The sequence below is a fragment of the Sinohyriopsis cumingii genome, chromosome 3 (genome assembly GCF_028554795.1).
Source record: "Sinohyriopsis cumingii isolate HCF-2022 chromosome 3, ASM2855479v2, whole genome shotgun sequence".
Lineage (NCBI taxonomy): Eukaryota > Metazoa > Mollusca > Bivalvia > Unionida > Unionidae > Sinohyriopsis > Sinohyriopsis cumingii.
The window spans coordinates 152,246,430-152,263,404 of record NC_142963.1 but is presented as its reverse complement, the minus strand read 5'-3'; the positions used below and the strand labels follow the sequence as shown (position 1 = coordinate 152,263,404).

At 36.3% G+C, this 16,975-nt stretch overlaps 1 protein-coding gene across 2 annotated transcripts in view; it reads left to right on the top strand.

Moving 5' to 3' along the window:
* LOC149804165 (hepatocyte growth factor receptor-like) overlaps positions 1–16,975 on the top strand; it is a 209,025-nt gene that overhangs the window by 54,386 nt on the left and 137,664 nt on the right. Inside the window, exons 2-3 of one of the 2 annotated variants that reach the window (XM_089954144.1) lie at positions 8,361–8,550; positions 10,714–10,896. In XM_089954144.1, the coding sequence (XP_089810270.1) occupies positions 10,840–10,896 (57 nt within the window). In that variant the 5' untranslated portion in view covers positions 8,361–8,550; positions 10,714–10,839. Of the gene's footprint in view, positions 1–8,360; positions 9,270–10,713; positions 10,897–16,975 lie in introns of both variants that reach the window. The other variant, XM_089954143.1, reaches the window with a different exon arrangement.

Sequence of the window (16,975 nt, the reverse complement as noted above, 5' to 3'; positions counted from 1 at the left end):
CTGTTAACCTTGTGTCATGAGATGCTGGTCACACATATGGATGTCAATGGTAAACTGACAAGCCGAGCAATGAATTCGTTCTTGTTCTTCGTGAACACAACGTTGAGAGGCTAAACAACCCCGAAATTTCTGTCTGCAATTAATTTATTTTTCCCGATTCTTCAACTCTGGTCACATTTTCCTAAATAATATGAGTATCCGAGTAATCAGGTTTTACTGGTAATTGCATCAATATGTTATTCGTATGATAGACCTGAATGCATTTCCCGTCTGGTAAATCCTCGCCACGAAACACCAGATGTCCGCACACCTCTTGAGGGCACTTTCAACGCATAGGACGCAGTTTTAGTATTTCAGGAATGCCACAGGCAAGCCAGCTTGCTGTAACAGGAGTTCAGCATTTATTCGTTGTTTTGCTTAGGCAAATGTTCTTCCATGCTCTTTTCCATTACGCAATGTTGTTATTGTCAGCATACGTTCGTCCTACGACGATAGCTCGAGGTAAACATATCTGGTCTTGAGTCATATTAATTTGGACGATTCTATGCTTGGAGCTGCGTTCGTTCACCATTATGACTAGTATGCTTCCTCTGCCTTTCGAAGGGGAAACGTGGGTATATTGTGGTTGTTTCCATCAGTGATGTAAAATCGTTGGATTCTTGAACGTGTTGAATCTTGTCGATGACTTTGGAAGGTGTCAGTCCTGGCGGGATGCTAAATTCGATCCAGACAGATGTCTTCCAACTTTCGTGATAAATGGAGAGTCTCAAACGATCGTCTTATTTTGCTCGTTATTGTCGTTTCAGTGTGGTTATCAAGGAATCCCACAACTCAGATTTCTCCAGCGGTACGTCGAGTTTGAAATCTTTCAATTTCACCGTGTAAGTGTAAGCAGTGGTTCTAAATTTTCTGAAGGATTGATTTTTCTTCTCTCGAATGTGGTAATACTTGTCGTGTGTTACTGTCTGACTTTTGTTGTAGGTAGACTCTCATTGTCAATCGTAGATGTGGAAGGTTTTTGATTCACGCTCACGTATATCGTCTTCAAAATCGCTGGCATCGATATGAGCCAATACTTCAGCTCGTGTGCAAGGCGATAGGTCGCATCGTGGTATATTCTTCTCCTTTCTCATTGAAATCCTCTGATAGTTTCATCTTGATTGCACACTTTTATTTGACTAGAGTATTCATTCAACTATCAAGCAATCAAGAAGACAGAAGAGCCAACACAAACTGAGCTTTCGATCAAACCTTTCGGTATCGTCATATGAAGGTTTACTTTATGAAGGCAACAGACTATTCCTTTCTAGATAAAAGTCATGACACTTGCTATACCTGTCGGCTAAAAGACAGAATGTACAAACGTCAAAACAAAAGAGCGACAGAGACCATAATACCTGTTTTCATTGTCAGGAGAAAGGACACTAGTCTTCACAGTGCCCTAAGAAAGAAAGAGAACGAATCAAAGAAAACAAGAGGAAGAAGATGAAGATGAAGAAAATTGCTGGCAAAAGGAAGAAAAAGAAACACATACCGGTCCAGAAAGATAAGAAAAGTAGACGAGACGAAAGTGAAAAAGAGAAACTTGTGCCAGTAGAGAACTTCAAATGGAAAAACAGAGAGAATGAAAATGAAAATGGACTTTTTTTGAGGTGTTGTGAAATTTCATTGTAAATGTAAAGAATGAGAGATTATACCAGAAAGAAAACGTAATTGCCTCTTGATTTTGATTTTTATAATAAGGACATATACTCACGCTCTTACACATATCCATCATTAAAATATCATGGGAAAAGGGATTTATGTTTTACTTGATTTTGCAATCTTTGAATAGTCTCTTTCTTTTAGAGTGGTGGGTGGCCCTGAGAAAGGATCGTTCGGTGTTTCTTCATTTAACAAAATCATGAAGTGGAGGCAATGAGCTTTAACTGTCTTATAATCGTATCTATCGGTGATTTTTTAGCGATCACTGCTGCTACTGACCTATGAGGGATAGCCTGTTCTGCTTGTTTCCGGTGATGTTCAAATTTGTCCAATTCTCCTTTCTGCCTCTGTTTAAAATCCCATATTTGATGTTAGGAAGGAGAAGGCGGTGAAGATACTGATTTCGGTAATAATTCATGCAAACAGAAAAGAAAATCAGTCAAATACCAGTTAAAATCATTCTCTACTGGAAGTATGACCATGGTTGCTTTGACAGATGCCATGCCATCACTCCTAGTCTCCTGCGCAGGTGCATCTCAGTACATCGTCCTCTTTGTTTCCACCAAGTTCAAACTATGTCGCATCGATTTACTACGCACGGACACTAGCGCACATGTATAGGGCATGTGACATCACACGCAACTCTCATCTGATTGCGACAGAGACTCCGTGCTCTGACTGAATTATGTTCCGCGCCCTTGGATTGGTTCAAGATGTTAGACTATATATACCAATAACTCGCCTCATGATTTCACCTGTTATTATGACAAAATCTGGAAAAACGTTTAGTCGTCTACCCTAATTTTGGTGATGTTCTTCAGCCCTTACAACCCCATGTATGTCAAATCATTGCGGGTTGTCACGAAGATAACTTACGGTTATGTAGAAAAGGATTTATGTGGAGATTCAAGGCTGTCTGAAGAGAGTGCTGATGTTCGTCCCGCAATCAGACGAAGTTTGAGGCAGACAAGAAGACCAGGCAAAGAAAAAAGAGATACGATAAAAGCACATCATTTTTGCAAGCCGTTTATCTCTTTACCTTGAATTATTATACCTTATATTTATACAATTTCTGCCATTTATACGCCCTGTCATTTCGCAGAGTCATTATCCTTAATGTCTGGCTGAACATCTGTTGGTTAAATTAATTTGTCTACATGATGACTTAAAATCTCCATAATCCGCTGTTAGGTAAGTCTGTTGTTGATTTGGACTTGCGGTAAGAATGTGCTAACCAATTTGGAAAAATAACAGTATGGGTCAAGGTGACTGTGACTGGGAGAAGAGAAAACGTTTATACACATTAACATAAGTTCTACATCGATTCTATAAACCGAACTCTAAATCATATACATTAACAAAACTTTGCAAATAGATATCACTTGTAGCTTGGAACAACAATGTTATTTTCAGGGGTCAAATGTAAAGGTTACTATGACTGAACAGAATTATTTTACTTCTGCATAATAAAATTGATTTTAGATTGTATAACTAGACCAAAGTTGATTGTGTGCAGTAATGCTAAGGAATAATCAAGTTGATCTGAAAATCAAAATTTCAAAGGTCACGATCATCATCATCATCATCATCATCATCATCATCATCATCATCATCATCATCATCATTATCAGTCTCATGACATAGTGTGGTCGTTGAGGCACTGTGCTGCTGAACATCTGACCAGTTCCCTCCACTTGTCTCGATCATGTGCCAATGCCTGTTTCTCCGCAAAACGTTTCCTGGTCCATTCTGTGATGTTGTCAGTCCACTTTTTTCTCTGTCTACCTCTCCTTCTGCCACCCTGGACGTTGCCCTGCAGGACTGTTGTGGAGAGACTGTTGGCTCTAGTGACATTGTCATACCATTTCAGATTTCTCTTTTTGACGGTGGTGAGGAGGTCCTTTTATTGGCCCACTTCGCGCCTGATGGTGTTACGCACTTCTTCATTTGTGATGTGGTCCATGTAAGAGATGCCAAGGATGGTTCTGTAGCATCTCATTTCAAGTGACTGGATTCTTCGTTGTAATTCTGCTGTCAGGGTCCATGTCTCACATGCGTACAAAAAGACTGAGATGACTAGAGCTCGCAATAGTGTGATTTTAGTTTTCAGACAGATATACTTGTCTCTCCAGATGGGTCTTAGCTTTGACATAGCTGCCATTGTTTGTGCTGCTCTTGACAAAATTTCTGCTCTTGATCCCTCTTCAGTGATTATGGAACCAAGATATTTGAACTGGCTCACTGTTTCCAATTCATGTCCTCTGACTTCGATCTTGGCTGAGATTTGTTTGCCACTATTTGTCATCAGTTTTGTCTTCTCAGCTCTTATCTCCATATCAAATCTGGTCATCCAGGTTCCTCACTAAGGTGTCTAGCTCGTCTTCACTGCCTGCCAGTCCATCAATGTCATCTGCAAAGCGGAGGTTGGTGATGTTACACCCTCCAATGCTGACTGTCCCACAGTGGTTTTCCAGGGCTTCGCTCATGATGCGCTCTAAGTAGATGTTGAAAAGCGTGGGTGACAGGAGACAGCCTTGACGCACTCCCACTGTTGTCTGGAACCAGTCCCCCACTACACCTTGGGCAATTACTGCACTGGTAGCCTTGGCGTACAGCTGTTTGATTGCATTGATTAACTTTTGACCCATGTTATACTTCTTCACTGTTGCCCACAATGCCTCATGCCACACTCTGTCAAAGGCCTTTTTGAAATCGATGAACACATGATAGATGTCTTGTTGGTGTTGCGAGTACTTTTCGCACAGAACCCTGAGATTGAATATTTGTTCTGTTGTGTTTCTTCCAATCCGGAACCCGGCCTGTTCTTCAGCGATTATTTCTTCTGCTTGTTGTTTCAGTCTGTTCAAGATGATCTTCAGTATTATCTCACTAGCATGGCTGATCAAACTGATAGTTCTGTAATTTTGGCATAGCTGGAGATTGCCTTTTTTGGGAAGTGTTATAATCAGTGACTGGGTCCATTGTGTTGGCCATTCACCTGTCTGCCAGATCTTGTTGCAGATTTTTGTTAGTAGCTCTTTCACTGATTCTCCCCCATTCTTGATAAGTTCAGCTGGTCAAGATCACTATGACTGAAAGACTAACAATAATTCCTGCCCATTATTTATTAATTGTACATCAAAGACTTGGAGAAAACATTGTGTTCGGCTTGCATTTATGGAAGTATTAGCCTTGCTATTCGGTATTAAGAGGATTTAGGTCATTATCACTGACATAAGGAAGAATAATGTTTTCAGCACAATAACTTTAGTTCTACGGAATAGACCTGGAGCAAGTTTTTTGGTAGCTTGCATTTGGATACGGAATAAGTCTTTTATATTGGGGTTATTAGGTTAAAGGTCAAGGTAGCCATGACCTGACAAACAAGGTATGTGCACACAAAAAATTCATATATCAAATGTTGGTGTTCATCAACCTGTACATGACTTGCACGTTATGCAAGAATTAAGCACATTGATCTTTGGGTCAAAGGTTAAAGCCACTGTGATGGAAAAAGAAACAAAATGGTTTCTACATAATGACTTTCGTTCTAGAGCATATGCCTTTGCCAAATTTAGTAGATGGCTTACGCTTGCGGAATGACAGAGGCCTATTGATTTCAGGTCATAGGTTAGGGTGCTTGTGACTCAAATTAAATTAGGTTTTGTAAATGAACGTTAGCTCTAAAATAATTTCCTAGACCACATTGTGTGGATTCCCTGCATACAGGCTAATAAGGATCATTCAGATTCTTGTTTCTAAATCGAATAGTCACTGACGTGGTAAGTCTAATTGAATATACAAGTTTATTAGTTAATTAAAGACTCCATGCTGATCAAATGTCGTAGACATTTGCGTCCATAAGTCAATAATCTTTAGATTAAACCAAATGTCCTTCTAGAGCCTACATTAACGGCACTTAAACATGGAGCTGGCTTATAATTGTTCAATCTCAGTACTCTAGTTTCCGGACGGAATGGCGACGATAATTTCTCTCTAAATATTTTATTATTATTATTATTATTATTATTATTATTATTATTATCATTATTATTATTATTATAAGTAGTAGTAGTAGTAGTTGTAGTAGTAGGCATTAATACCTTCATACACTCTCCCTCTAATGGTAATAGGTCGTGTTATAGTGTGAATATGCTAGAAATTATATCAGTATTGAAATCGTTGTCACAGACTTTAACGGAAGATGACCAACTAGTGGACCAGAGTGAAGCACAAATGAGAACGAACCACCTCAACAGATATTGCTCAGATCATGATAAAGTGCTTTTAAAACAGTTATTATTCGAGTTTGGTTCTCATTGTTTGTACTATAAATATAAGCATAAAATTAATTGATTTCCTTTCTGGTCCTTTCTCTCGTACGCAAACCTTATTTAGATTAAAACTATGGTTAAATTTAAATGCAAGGAAAAATACCGCAATTTGAGTTTACATATCCAGCAGTTTTGGAGCAAATCTCCAGTATTCTGCTTCGGAGGCCAAAAACGTTCATGCAGAGTTTGTTGTTGTTATAGTAAAAGGTAGATTATATGTTATGACATTCATCCATGCGTCTGTCAATCGGTCTGTCCAAATGTCCAATTTACTACCATGCAGCATTATCTAATTGCAATGAGACTACATTTGTGGTAAGGAGTAATGTAGTCAGTTTGGAGGTCACACAGCCAAAGGTCAATATCGTTGCGACGACTTAAGGAAGAAAATAGCTTCAGGACAATTCCATTTAGATCTACAATACAGCTGAAACGAACTTGGTGGATGGTTTGCAACTGGGGTACGGAATAATACCGTCGATTAGAAGCAAATGGGCAAAGGTCAAGGTCACTATGGGTATCAAAAGTAAAATTGTTTCTGAAAAAGAACTTTATTTCTGGATCATAGAAACTAAACTTTGTGGATGGCTTGCACTTGGAGGAAGGTAGAATCCTATTATCTTCTGGGTCTAGGGTTCATAGGTCAAGGTCACTGGTAGACAAGATACGATTTCTATACATATATTTTAGTTCATTACCATATGTCTTCAGCCATGTTTGTGGATGTCTTACACGTTGGCTAACAAAGAAGCCTATTGATTTGGGATCAAGAGGTCAAACGCCAATGTGATTCTGACTGAAAGAAAAATATGCTATTTGAATAATAACTTTAGTTCTAGAGTGTGTACCTTGACGACATTGTATGGAGGTATTACCGTTAGGGCAAGGAAAACGATCTTAATGTTGACATCAAAGATAATTGGGATTCAAAGAGCAATTTATTTGCACCATAACCTTCGTTTTTAAATAAATTCCTTCATTAAATATTTACCACGGTTTGTTCTTCGTGTAAGAAAGAAATATATACTACTTTGTTACACATGTTGAAAAACATACACGATTTATGAAGATCGCATATTCGTTTTTTATCATGTTGTGGTGGTCCTTAGTTTGAAGTTGTAAAAAAAAGAATTAAATGAGGAAACAAATTGGTTTCCATTTTAACAGTAGGATAGTCATAGTAGAGGAGGGTTTTAAAGCGTGTTTTACCACATACACTTGCTTGGTATATCAAGTTTATACATGCCATTGACTTGGACACCGATGTCTATCGCTATCCCCTGGAATGTAACTCTTAGGTCATACCATGGAAACTAATGAGATCTCCACCCGGAAATGCATATACAGTTACTGGGCATGAAAATATAAATGTATTCATGCAACTGGCATTTACCACGTGTCCATCCATACTCCTCAGGGGACTCGGTCCCTGTGTCAAAGATTGTCACCTTTCGAGAACACTATCCAATAACAATGTAGACCCTAATTTGGCAACGAAAGACAAATGCACACTCAAAATACTCATACCTCTGGGTGAACATCAAGAACGTGGATACGTAGGAATGAGTTTTGCACATATGTACACATATAAAACAATGTAATGTAGAGTATTACTTTGTTTGTATTCTTCTAGAAAGTCAGATATGGCAGTTAGACATCATAGCATACGTAAGATGTAAGACACCATCATCCATGAAATTCGTGTCAGCTGATAATATTGTATTTACCTCGTATGTCATAAAAATACGTTATGACACGCCTCTGCACAAATGAACTATACATTCAGACACTAGATATTTACCAATCAATTTGATATAATAACAGTTCTTTAGAATAACACATATATATTTGCCCAATACAGTTAAAGTGTCATTTTTGTATTTAATGAATATTGTTCAGGCGAAGTACTTTTTCCTTTAAAAAGTACTGGAAATACTTTATAAGTAATAAGAAAGATTTCGTTTAATTCACAATGCAATAGCCTGGATACCTCATTTGATTATGATCACAGATTTATGTACAGTTTTTGCTCCTGGGCATGTAGATTTAATACTACACTTTGGTGAAGTTTTGAAAGAAAGAGACACAAAACTGGTCTTAGAAATAAAATATTTTTCCCCGTTCAGCCAGTTATCAGTGTCGTTTGCATCTCTTTCTTTTTCAAGGACTATGGTAACAAGCACAAATGTAAGGCAGCACATTCAAGATGGAGTTGATGTATGTATTGTTACTAGGAACCATTGCCGTGAAAACATGGTCAAAACTAGTTATAATTTTCAGGAATAGATATTTACTTGCATGATTTCTTCTATTTTTCTTCAGGTAATGTGGTAACCAGTACAAATGTTAGGCAGCACATTCAAGATGGTGCTGTTACTGGTGCTCTTGCTAGGAACCATTGTCATGACAACAGGGATAGAAATCTATAAAGTCAACACGTTTGAGATTGATTCCACCAAAGGACCATTTAGTCACATGGTACTGAACAAGAAAACAGGAAATGTTTACATAGGTACGATGAACAATGTTTATCAGCTTTCATCCAACCTAACCTTGATAAAGAATGCACTAACAGGGCCAAAATATGACAATCCCAACTGCTCGCTATTGAACATAAATGCATCATGTGATCAACCCAAAACGACTATGAATACTTACATTAAGGCCTTGGTAATAGATTACAACAATAACAAACTAATTGTATGTTTAAACCTATATCATGGCATCTGTGAAAAGTACAATCTAAGTGATATCGACACCATCAATCCAGATATTTACGTTCCAGTTGTAGTATTTATTGCACCAGGACTGCTAGATAATGGATCCCACTCATCCAGAAGTATTATGGCTATGCACAGGGATATATTCCCATATATTTACATTTATGGCTTCAGATCTGAACCATTTAGTTACTTTGTTACTGTTCAGAAGCGGAATCCTACCACAGAGTCATACATTTCCAAGTTGATTCGTGTCTCTCATTTAGATAACGATAACTATTCTTATGCAGAAGTGGAGCTTAAGTGCGTGCACAATGGCGCCCACTACAATCTGGTTCAGGCAACCTATCTTGATGGGATGTTCGAATCCAAGCATTTTGAATGGATATTATCTTTATATGTTGTGTGTAGCATTGGAAGCCCAAACACATCCATTCCTGGCAATAACTCAGCACTTTGTATCTATCCATGGAAAACAGTTGAGAAGATGTTTACTGAGATACCATTAAAAGTAAGTATTTCGTCAAATGTGTTAAGTAGGTATAGGTGCTCATGTTATCTTTATCAAAACCTTCACACATTCAGAAGAATATTCATTACTACACAAATTCTTATATTAAAAATAAAGGATTAAACTAGTGTAACCATTTACATTTATATTATACGAGGTTATTATTATTATTATTATTATTATTATTATTATTAAATTGTCATATAATCATAGTTTGATATAGGATATGATTTTGCATCAATGGGACAAGAAAGGTAATTTATGATTCACTGATATATAAAAGACTTATCAACAATGCATAGTGTCAACGGAACCAACACTAATTTTGCCTTTCTCCACAGCCCTTATGCTACTTGTTCTGAATTCATCTCGGTGTCTATAATATGCATTATGTGGATGAGCGTTTGAATAACAGAGAACATAGGATGAGGAGTTACGTTAGATCCGTTGAACTAATCCTTACTAGTGACTTTACATTTAACACAGTGATAAATGATATACATTCTCGCTATATGCAAAGATCTTCACAAGAGGTGTTTCATGAATATGCTGCTTACGTTGTTATTTTTTCGAACATTTGACCAAATTATAATAAATTAAAATGATACCATCCAGTTGAAATTGTCCTTCGACGCTCCCTCTCTTCCACTACTGGAACCAATTGATTGAATGTTTGGTAATAATTATGGTGAGAACATTGTGAACGTAGAAAAATGTACATTGTCTGCCGAAGGCTAAGGCAATCGAGTAAAGTAAAGGTGATTTTAAAGTTACACTATAGATAGATATTCATGAAGTGATTTTCATTTACATGTCATAATATACTTGTTTGCAACACAATTCAGAATGCTATTGAAAGCAATTTCCCTAAGTCAAAAGAACAAATCTGCAGTCACTTCAAAAATCTCAAGCAACCAAAACAATCTTTCTATGTTTATGTCACCTAGAGAAACATCTTAAGTATCTACATTTAACCTATCCCGCATAATCAAGCAATCATAAACAACTAATTTTGCTTTAAATCGAACGAAAGATAATCCTTTAATTGAATGTTTGGAACATGTTGATACAGAATGGACTTCGTAAATAATTTGTTATTTTTTTATTTTCAGTATTGTATCTTGCATAAAGTCAAATTAATACAATGTGAATAATTTTGTTTTTGTTATTTAAAAAAGTAGACACCACACCAAATTTTATTACGCCAAAACCTGTTCTGGACCTATTAAAAATATAACCGGGCATTGGTCCATATCTCTCAATCCTAGATTAAACCTTCAGTAATTCCTTATCTATTCCCATTACTTTCAGGTTCATTTTTCGTTATAACTTCCATGGGTTATTTAAGAACTCCCGATGTGGTGTCTCCTTTTATATAACATGATTAAACTTTCCTGATACAAAATGTCAAGGTATCAGTAACTGACAAGCACTATTATTACAGAGATTCATTACTGATGATCACTTTATTGAATTCGGTGGCATCAACACCTCCATTGATGGAAAGACTCCCATACAAGCAGAGGCAGTCATAACCTTCAATACCACAGTATCTGCGGTGGCAGTCAAAATGGATCTTGTGAAAACCATTGCCTTTATTGGGACTGTAAATGGACAAATTATCCAGGTATGGAAACTGCACTCCACCTTTATTTAAGTTCCATTTGGCAGTTTAGTACAAATAGTGTGTATGAGAATCTTGGCTCAAAAGTGGAGGTGGTTATGTAAAAGAGCTGGGAGTGAATGGGCTCTTTTCAGCTGATGGTCAATTAAAACTAAAATTTTCCAAATAAAACATCGTTTCAATCACTTTCGACTTAAAACTTTGTAAAGTATAGCACTTTTGCTATCAAAATTCACTATATTGCCCTTTCCTTTTATATGCTGGAGAGAAAACTCCACTAACAACTAGATTTAAGAAAATGAATTTTCAAAAATGGTTTTACTTTTCTATCCCAATTTAAAATATATGCACTGTTGTCTTATTTTTGTGATAATATACAATGACTAAACTTCATTTAGTCATTTTTGTGCATTTTCTTTTTATATCGATTTTTATACACAAGGTAAAAGTGTTAATGTTTGTGTTATTACAAAAGGCAAGGAAGGTAGTGGAGTTTATTTTAAAGGGTGAAAAAGGATAACATTTGGTTTAAAAGTGATACAAAGACGAGTTTTTGGTGCTGCCTTTTGCCCCACAATGTATTATCAAAAGGTGATAAAAATAGGTAAATGGAGGACGGCACAATGCATAAATCTTAATTCTCAATCTTAATTCTAAGGAGGACATTACCCCATGCGAGTCCCTAGATTTTTAAACAACAGCCTAGCAGGCTCAGGATAGCGTGTTTACAGTAAGGAGGGAACAGTACATAAATCTTAATTCTCAGGACGGAACAATATCAATGTGAAACCCTTGATTGCCATATGAAAATCTAGCTGGCTCAGGAAGATATATTTACAGTAAACCTTAATTCTAAGGACGGCAGAATACATGTAGCATATACAATTTTAATTAAGGACGACACAATACATGTAGTGTATACAATTTTAATTAGGGACGGCATAATACATGTAGTGTATACAATTTTAATTAAGGACGGCATAATACATGTAGTATATACAATTTTAATTAAGGACGACACAATACATGTAGTGTATACAATTTTAATTAAGGACGGCATAATACATGTAGTGTATACAATTTTAATTAAGGGCGGCACAATACATGTAGTGTATATAATTTTATTTAAGGACGGAACAATACATGTATTATATATAATTTTAATTAAGGACGGCACAATAAATGTAGTGTATACAATTTTAATTAATGACGGCACAATACATGTAGCGTATACAATTTTAATTAAGGACGGCACAATACATGTAGTGTATACAATTTTAATTAAGGACGGCACAATACATGAAGTGTATACACTTTTAATTAAGGACGGCACAATACATGTAGTATATACAATGTTAATTAAGGACTTCACAATACATGTTATATATATACAATTTTAATTAAGGACGGCACAATACATCTAGCATATACAATTTTAATTAAGGACGGCACATTACATATGATATACACAATAAATTAAGGGAGGTAAAATACATAAATCGTATCTACGGAAAGCACAACATAGACAGGAGCCATTATCTACGCTCAAACGATTCATGCACATCCTCCCCCAAATCAACCATGAGAGAGTGCTAAAGGACACCCACCACGTAGTGACATGGTGGGAAGGTGTGTTTGACTGTTGAGTTTCGAGCAATTGGGTGAGGACCCCAAGAACAAAACGGGTTCTATGATATATAAGCTATCTTATACTCATAAATCCAACAGTAGCTCACGCGATGGGCATGCCTTATTTGATGTTTGTATTCTTATTTTTCTTAATTATAATTACAGAAAAATATAGATGAAACATAAAATCAGACGGATTCAGTAAAACGCGAATGTTGTTTCTGACAATAAAACATCATTTATCCTCAATACAAGATTACACCTGCCTTTACTGGTAGTCCTTGATACAAATCAACGGAGATAACTGATACTTGCTTGAAATGTAATGAAACCGCTCTCTTGAGATCGTATTCATTTACTTCCGTGTTTGTCGAATTAACATTATAGTAATAGGTCTGTCTTTTGTGTTGCACCCAACCCTACGAAAATATATTTGATTTTTTCCAACCATTAGATTCTGTGACTTTTATAAATACCTAACCACAAGAAAGTCCGGAATCAAGGACAATGTCAAAGGAACAACTATAACTCTATCAAGCACATTACATATCAGCGGCAGAGTTATCTCCGTTGAATTTATCAAGGTTGTAGTCCGTATCTAATACAAACCGGAGGTATTCAAATGAAATCCATTGTTCATGCTTGTATGAAAATTCGAATTTGGTTATTTTATATGCTACACGTCGTACTGAAGGCATGCAGATACCCAAATACTTGGCAGCTCCATTCATCGATTGAAATATTATTTCTTCACCAGTAGTATTTATGGATTTAGCTGCCCTCCGAATCTTATTATGCTTTCCATTATTTCCGAATGCACAACGTTAGCTCTGTGTAATAGCTCGAAGGTTATTCATAGAATTATTTTTCCGATCTGAGTCAGAATGGTTAATCACAAGACCATCTTTGATCACACCAAAGAAACATTCGAATATAAATTTATAAGAGAAATAACACTTCTCCCCTCCCAAAAGTAAATCTAAAATAACCGGAAGTTTCAACAACTCAAACTGTTTTTTTTAGTCGTCAGTGTCTGATTACACTATCAAGGCATGCTTCATAATTTTTTGATGATAGGAAGTCTGGCAAATTATTTTTGCTCCATTTATATGTAATATTTTTTGTCTACATTACAATTTGTCTCTACAAATCTAGCTGTATAATCTTCAGGGTTTCTTATAACTTTATCAATATCAGAGTCTTGACAGAGTTAGGGTTGTTATTTTTTAATCGTAATGTCGTTTTAGTTCTCTATAACTTTTACCACCACACTGCACAAACTGCGTTTTCCTACTAACTCAAACACCACACCGTAAGCACGGTTTTGGACCAAAACTCCCTCTCATTACGCTTTACAAATGCTGTCTGCAGAATTCATTACGCAAGACTCTATCATCAAACCCTTGCATTGATTCCTTATTTGAGTCATGGTATATATAATATTTTTTATCTAAATACTTGTCGAAAATATAATATGGGGGAGTTTGAGAGATTATCTACAATCGAGCTCTGGAAAACATCGTTTCCTGAATTCAGATTCGATCTTGACAGAAGAACTCCTGACCTGCTGAGGCGAGCTCTGTCTTATCCGACGAATAATCTGAGTAATAATATTCGGAATGCTAAGAAAGAATTTCGTGATGATGGGGCATCTCACATGTGGTCGACATTCAAAATTATACGCAGCACCAATGGTGTTTACATAGTCATCGACAAAGGTGTCGCCGAAGTCATTGGATGCTACAATGAACGATGAGCTGGCGAAAAAGATTATTGATTGTCTCAAAGATCAAAGATATTTTTTCAGATTAAAGTTTATTGTGCTAGCAGAAACAGTATCCGCTGAATGGATTATCCGTGACAAACGTGATCCTGTTTTTCGTAATGGAAAAATCGCTGTGATAAGTAAATTTCCAAGCTAGAAATGTTGATTGATATTGATAAATCATATTATGAACTAGCGTATCCTATGACTGCGTTTATTTATGGAATTTATCCGCTAAGTGATAACCCTAACATTAATGATCTTGCACTAATGAGATTTTCAAAGCTGAAATGTGTAGCCGAACGAGCAATCGAACATTTTACAAACGCGATGCGTGGAAATGGTTATCGGATATACGACATGAACAAATAAACAAATGGGCTGAATTAGTTACCGATACCGGAGCTACAATAAATGATGTCACTGAGTTAAAAAAACACTAAAATTCCAAATAATAGTAGCGACGATAATAGGAAATATTTTATACGATTCGAAACATTATAAAAAATGGAGGTCCAATAAATCTTGTTGATCATAACGCTCACGCTAGGCCTAGTGCAGTAACAATATTTCCACGAGATCGGACCGTATGATGATTTTACCCCCAGAGAACTCTGGAAGGGGAAATAAATTTGATTTTATTCACGAAATAAGTAAAAACGATCCTGTATCAGTATGGTTATTTAAAAGTTCCGATGATAAAAAATGACCAATTTGTACGACCTAACGGCGAAATATATCGTAAAGAATGAAAAACCTTGCGCATACATTTTAAACGAAGAATACTGAGCAATTACTAAATAATTGTTTCACCGTTCCGTCAGTTCCTTCTCTCTTTGCAAGAGAGAAAATTCGTGGAAGCCACACGATTTATATTTCTCGAAGACGTACAACTAAGTTACTGTGAATACGGACACGGTGGATTGTGGCATAATAATTATAATTACAGCGACGTTATCTCGGTTGATATGGTCGCGTTTATCAGGGAAGTTGTCTTGGTTACGGAGAGTGTTCTGGGTATATTAAAAGATTTGGACACCCAACAAACGAAATGGCTAGAACATCGATCAATGGACCACCACCCGATTTTGACCTAAATGGATTCACTCGTATTGTATCATTTGAGTTCGCTGAAGGTCTTCATTCGATCTTTGGTTTGGTAGGCACTCTTCAGAAAAAATGTGGGAACCAATATTTTTATTGCGATATATGATCGATGCATCGATATTGATATCATTGATTGTAAGTGAAATCATTATATCATATTGTCCTCAGAAAAAAGTTTGGTTACCACCACCTGATGATGACAAAACCGCAAAAGATCTTGGTGGAAGAATAATAGGTAAATTTACTCAAGGCGGGGCATATGATCATAAACGACATTATGCACGATTGTTTTTAGACGATGCTGAATATGATTTTATAATCGCCGATGCAACAAAGAGATATATAATTGTAAGTCGATAAAACCCTTAATTGTCTAACGGAACACGATTAGGTACAATTGTTGGTTATATCGATGGTGAGTCACCTCAGTTTACTGATTTAAGATCCCCAATGCTCGCTTATGTTTCAATAAAATTTATTATCGATGATAAATAGATTTCATACCACTGCAGTCAGAGTTGCTACTGGTTCATTTTATATCGAAATAAAATATACAGATTTACTGACTCAATTTACAACCACTGATGTATCGTAGGGGGAATGGAGAATAAAACAAGAAATGTTATATAATTATTCTGATTCCGCAGATGTTGAAATCAAAGATATTTATTACAAAAATAATCAGATATCAGAATTATCTTCTGCGGCATCCGTGTACGATCCAGTATCCAGACACAAGACGGTTTATATAAACGGACCGTGGGGTTCTGGTTAAACAACACGAGTTATTTGATTATTTCGGCATAATTCATTTGATATGGTTGTTTTAACACCTACACACAGACTCGCAAGAAAAATGAGAGAACAAGGAGTTCAGTCATGCACTTATCGAATTTTTTTTTTCGATGGAAGGGAGACGCATGAACTCCTGATCGAATGGGAGAGAAATATATTCCAAAACTTATTATTTGGGATGAGATATATATATAGGGTTGCTAGCTACATTAAAAATGCGTCTCGATTGGCTATTATTAAAAACACAGCTGTAATAATGTACGGCGATCACCGTCAACCAACGCCGTTGTTGGATTTATCTCCGCACGGGTTGCCGAGGAATTTTATAGATTATTATGTGGAGATAACTAAAGATCATAGCTCTCTCGATGTAGAATTAAAGGAGATTAAGAAATTAATCAGACTACAACCGAATAAAATTCAGTGTGAAATAATGCGTAAAATAATTTCAGAAACTGCTATGAACAATTTTCTGCAAGTGTGGAGACCAAATGATTTAATAGTGGCAAGAAAAAATATAGTTCAGTTGCATAAAGAAATGTTTTCAGATGTACGTGTACCATTTTGTTATAGACCAGCTGATACACAACGACAGAATATCGACGTTGATATACCAGGACAAACTGAGAAACATCATCGTATTAAATGATGTTATTCTGGTTGATGTCAGTGTTGTTGGGGATGCGCTGAGGACGGATAAGGTTACAAGGACACTGGGAAACGCAATGACAATTCATTCATCTCAAGGGTTAACCATCTCTGACACTCGAGTTTGGATTGTCGATA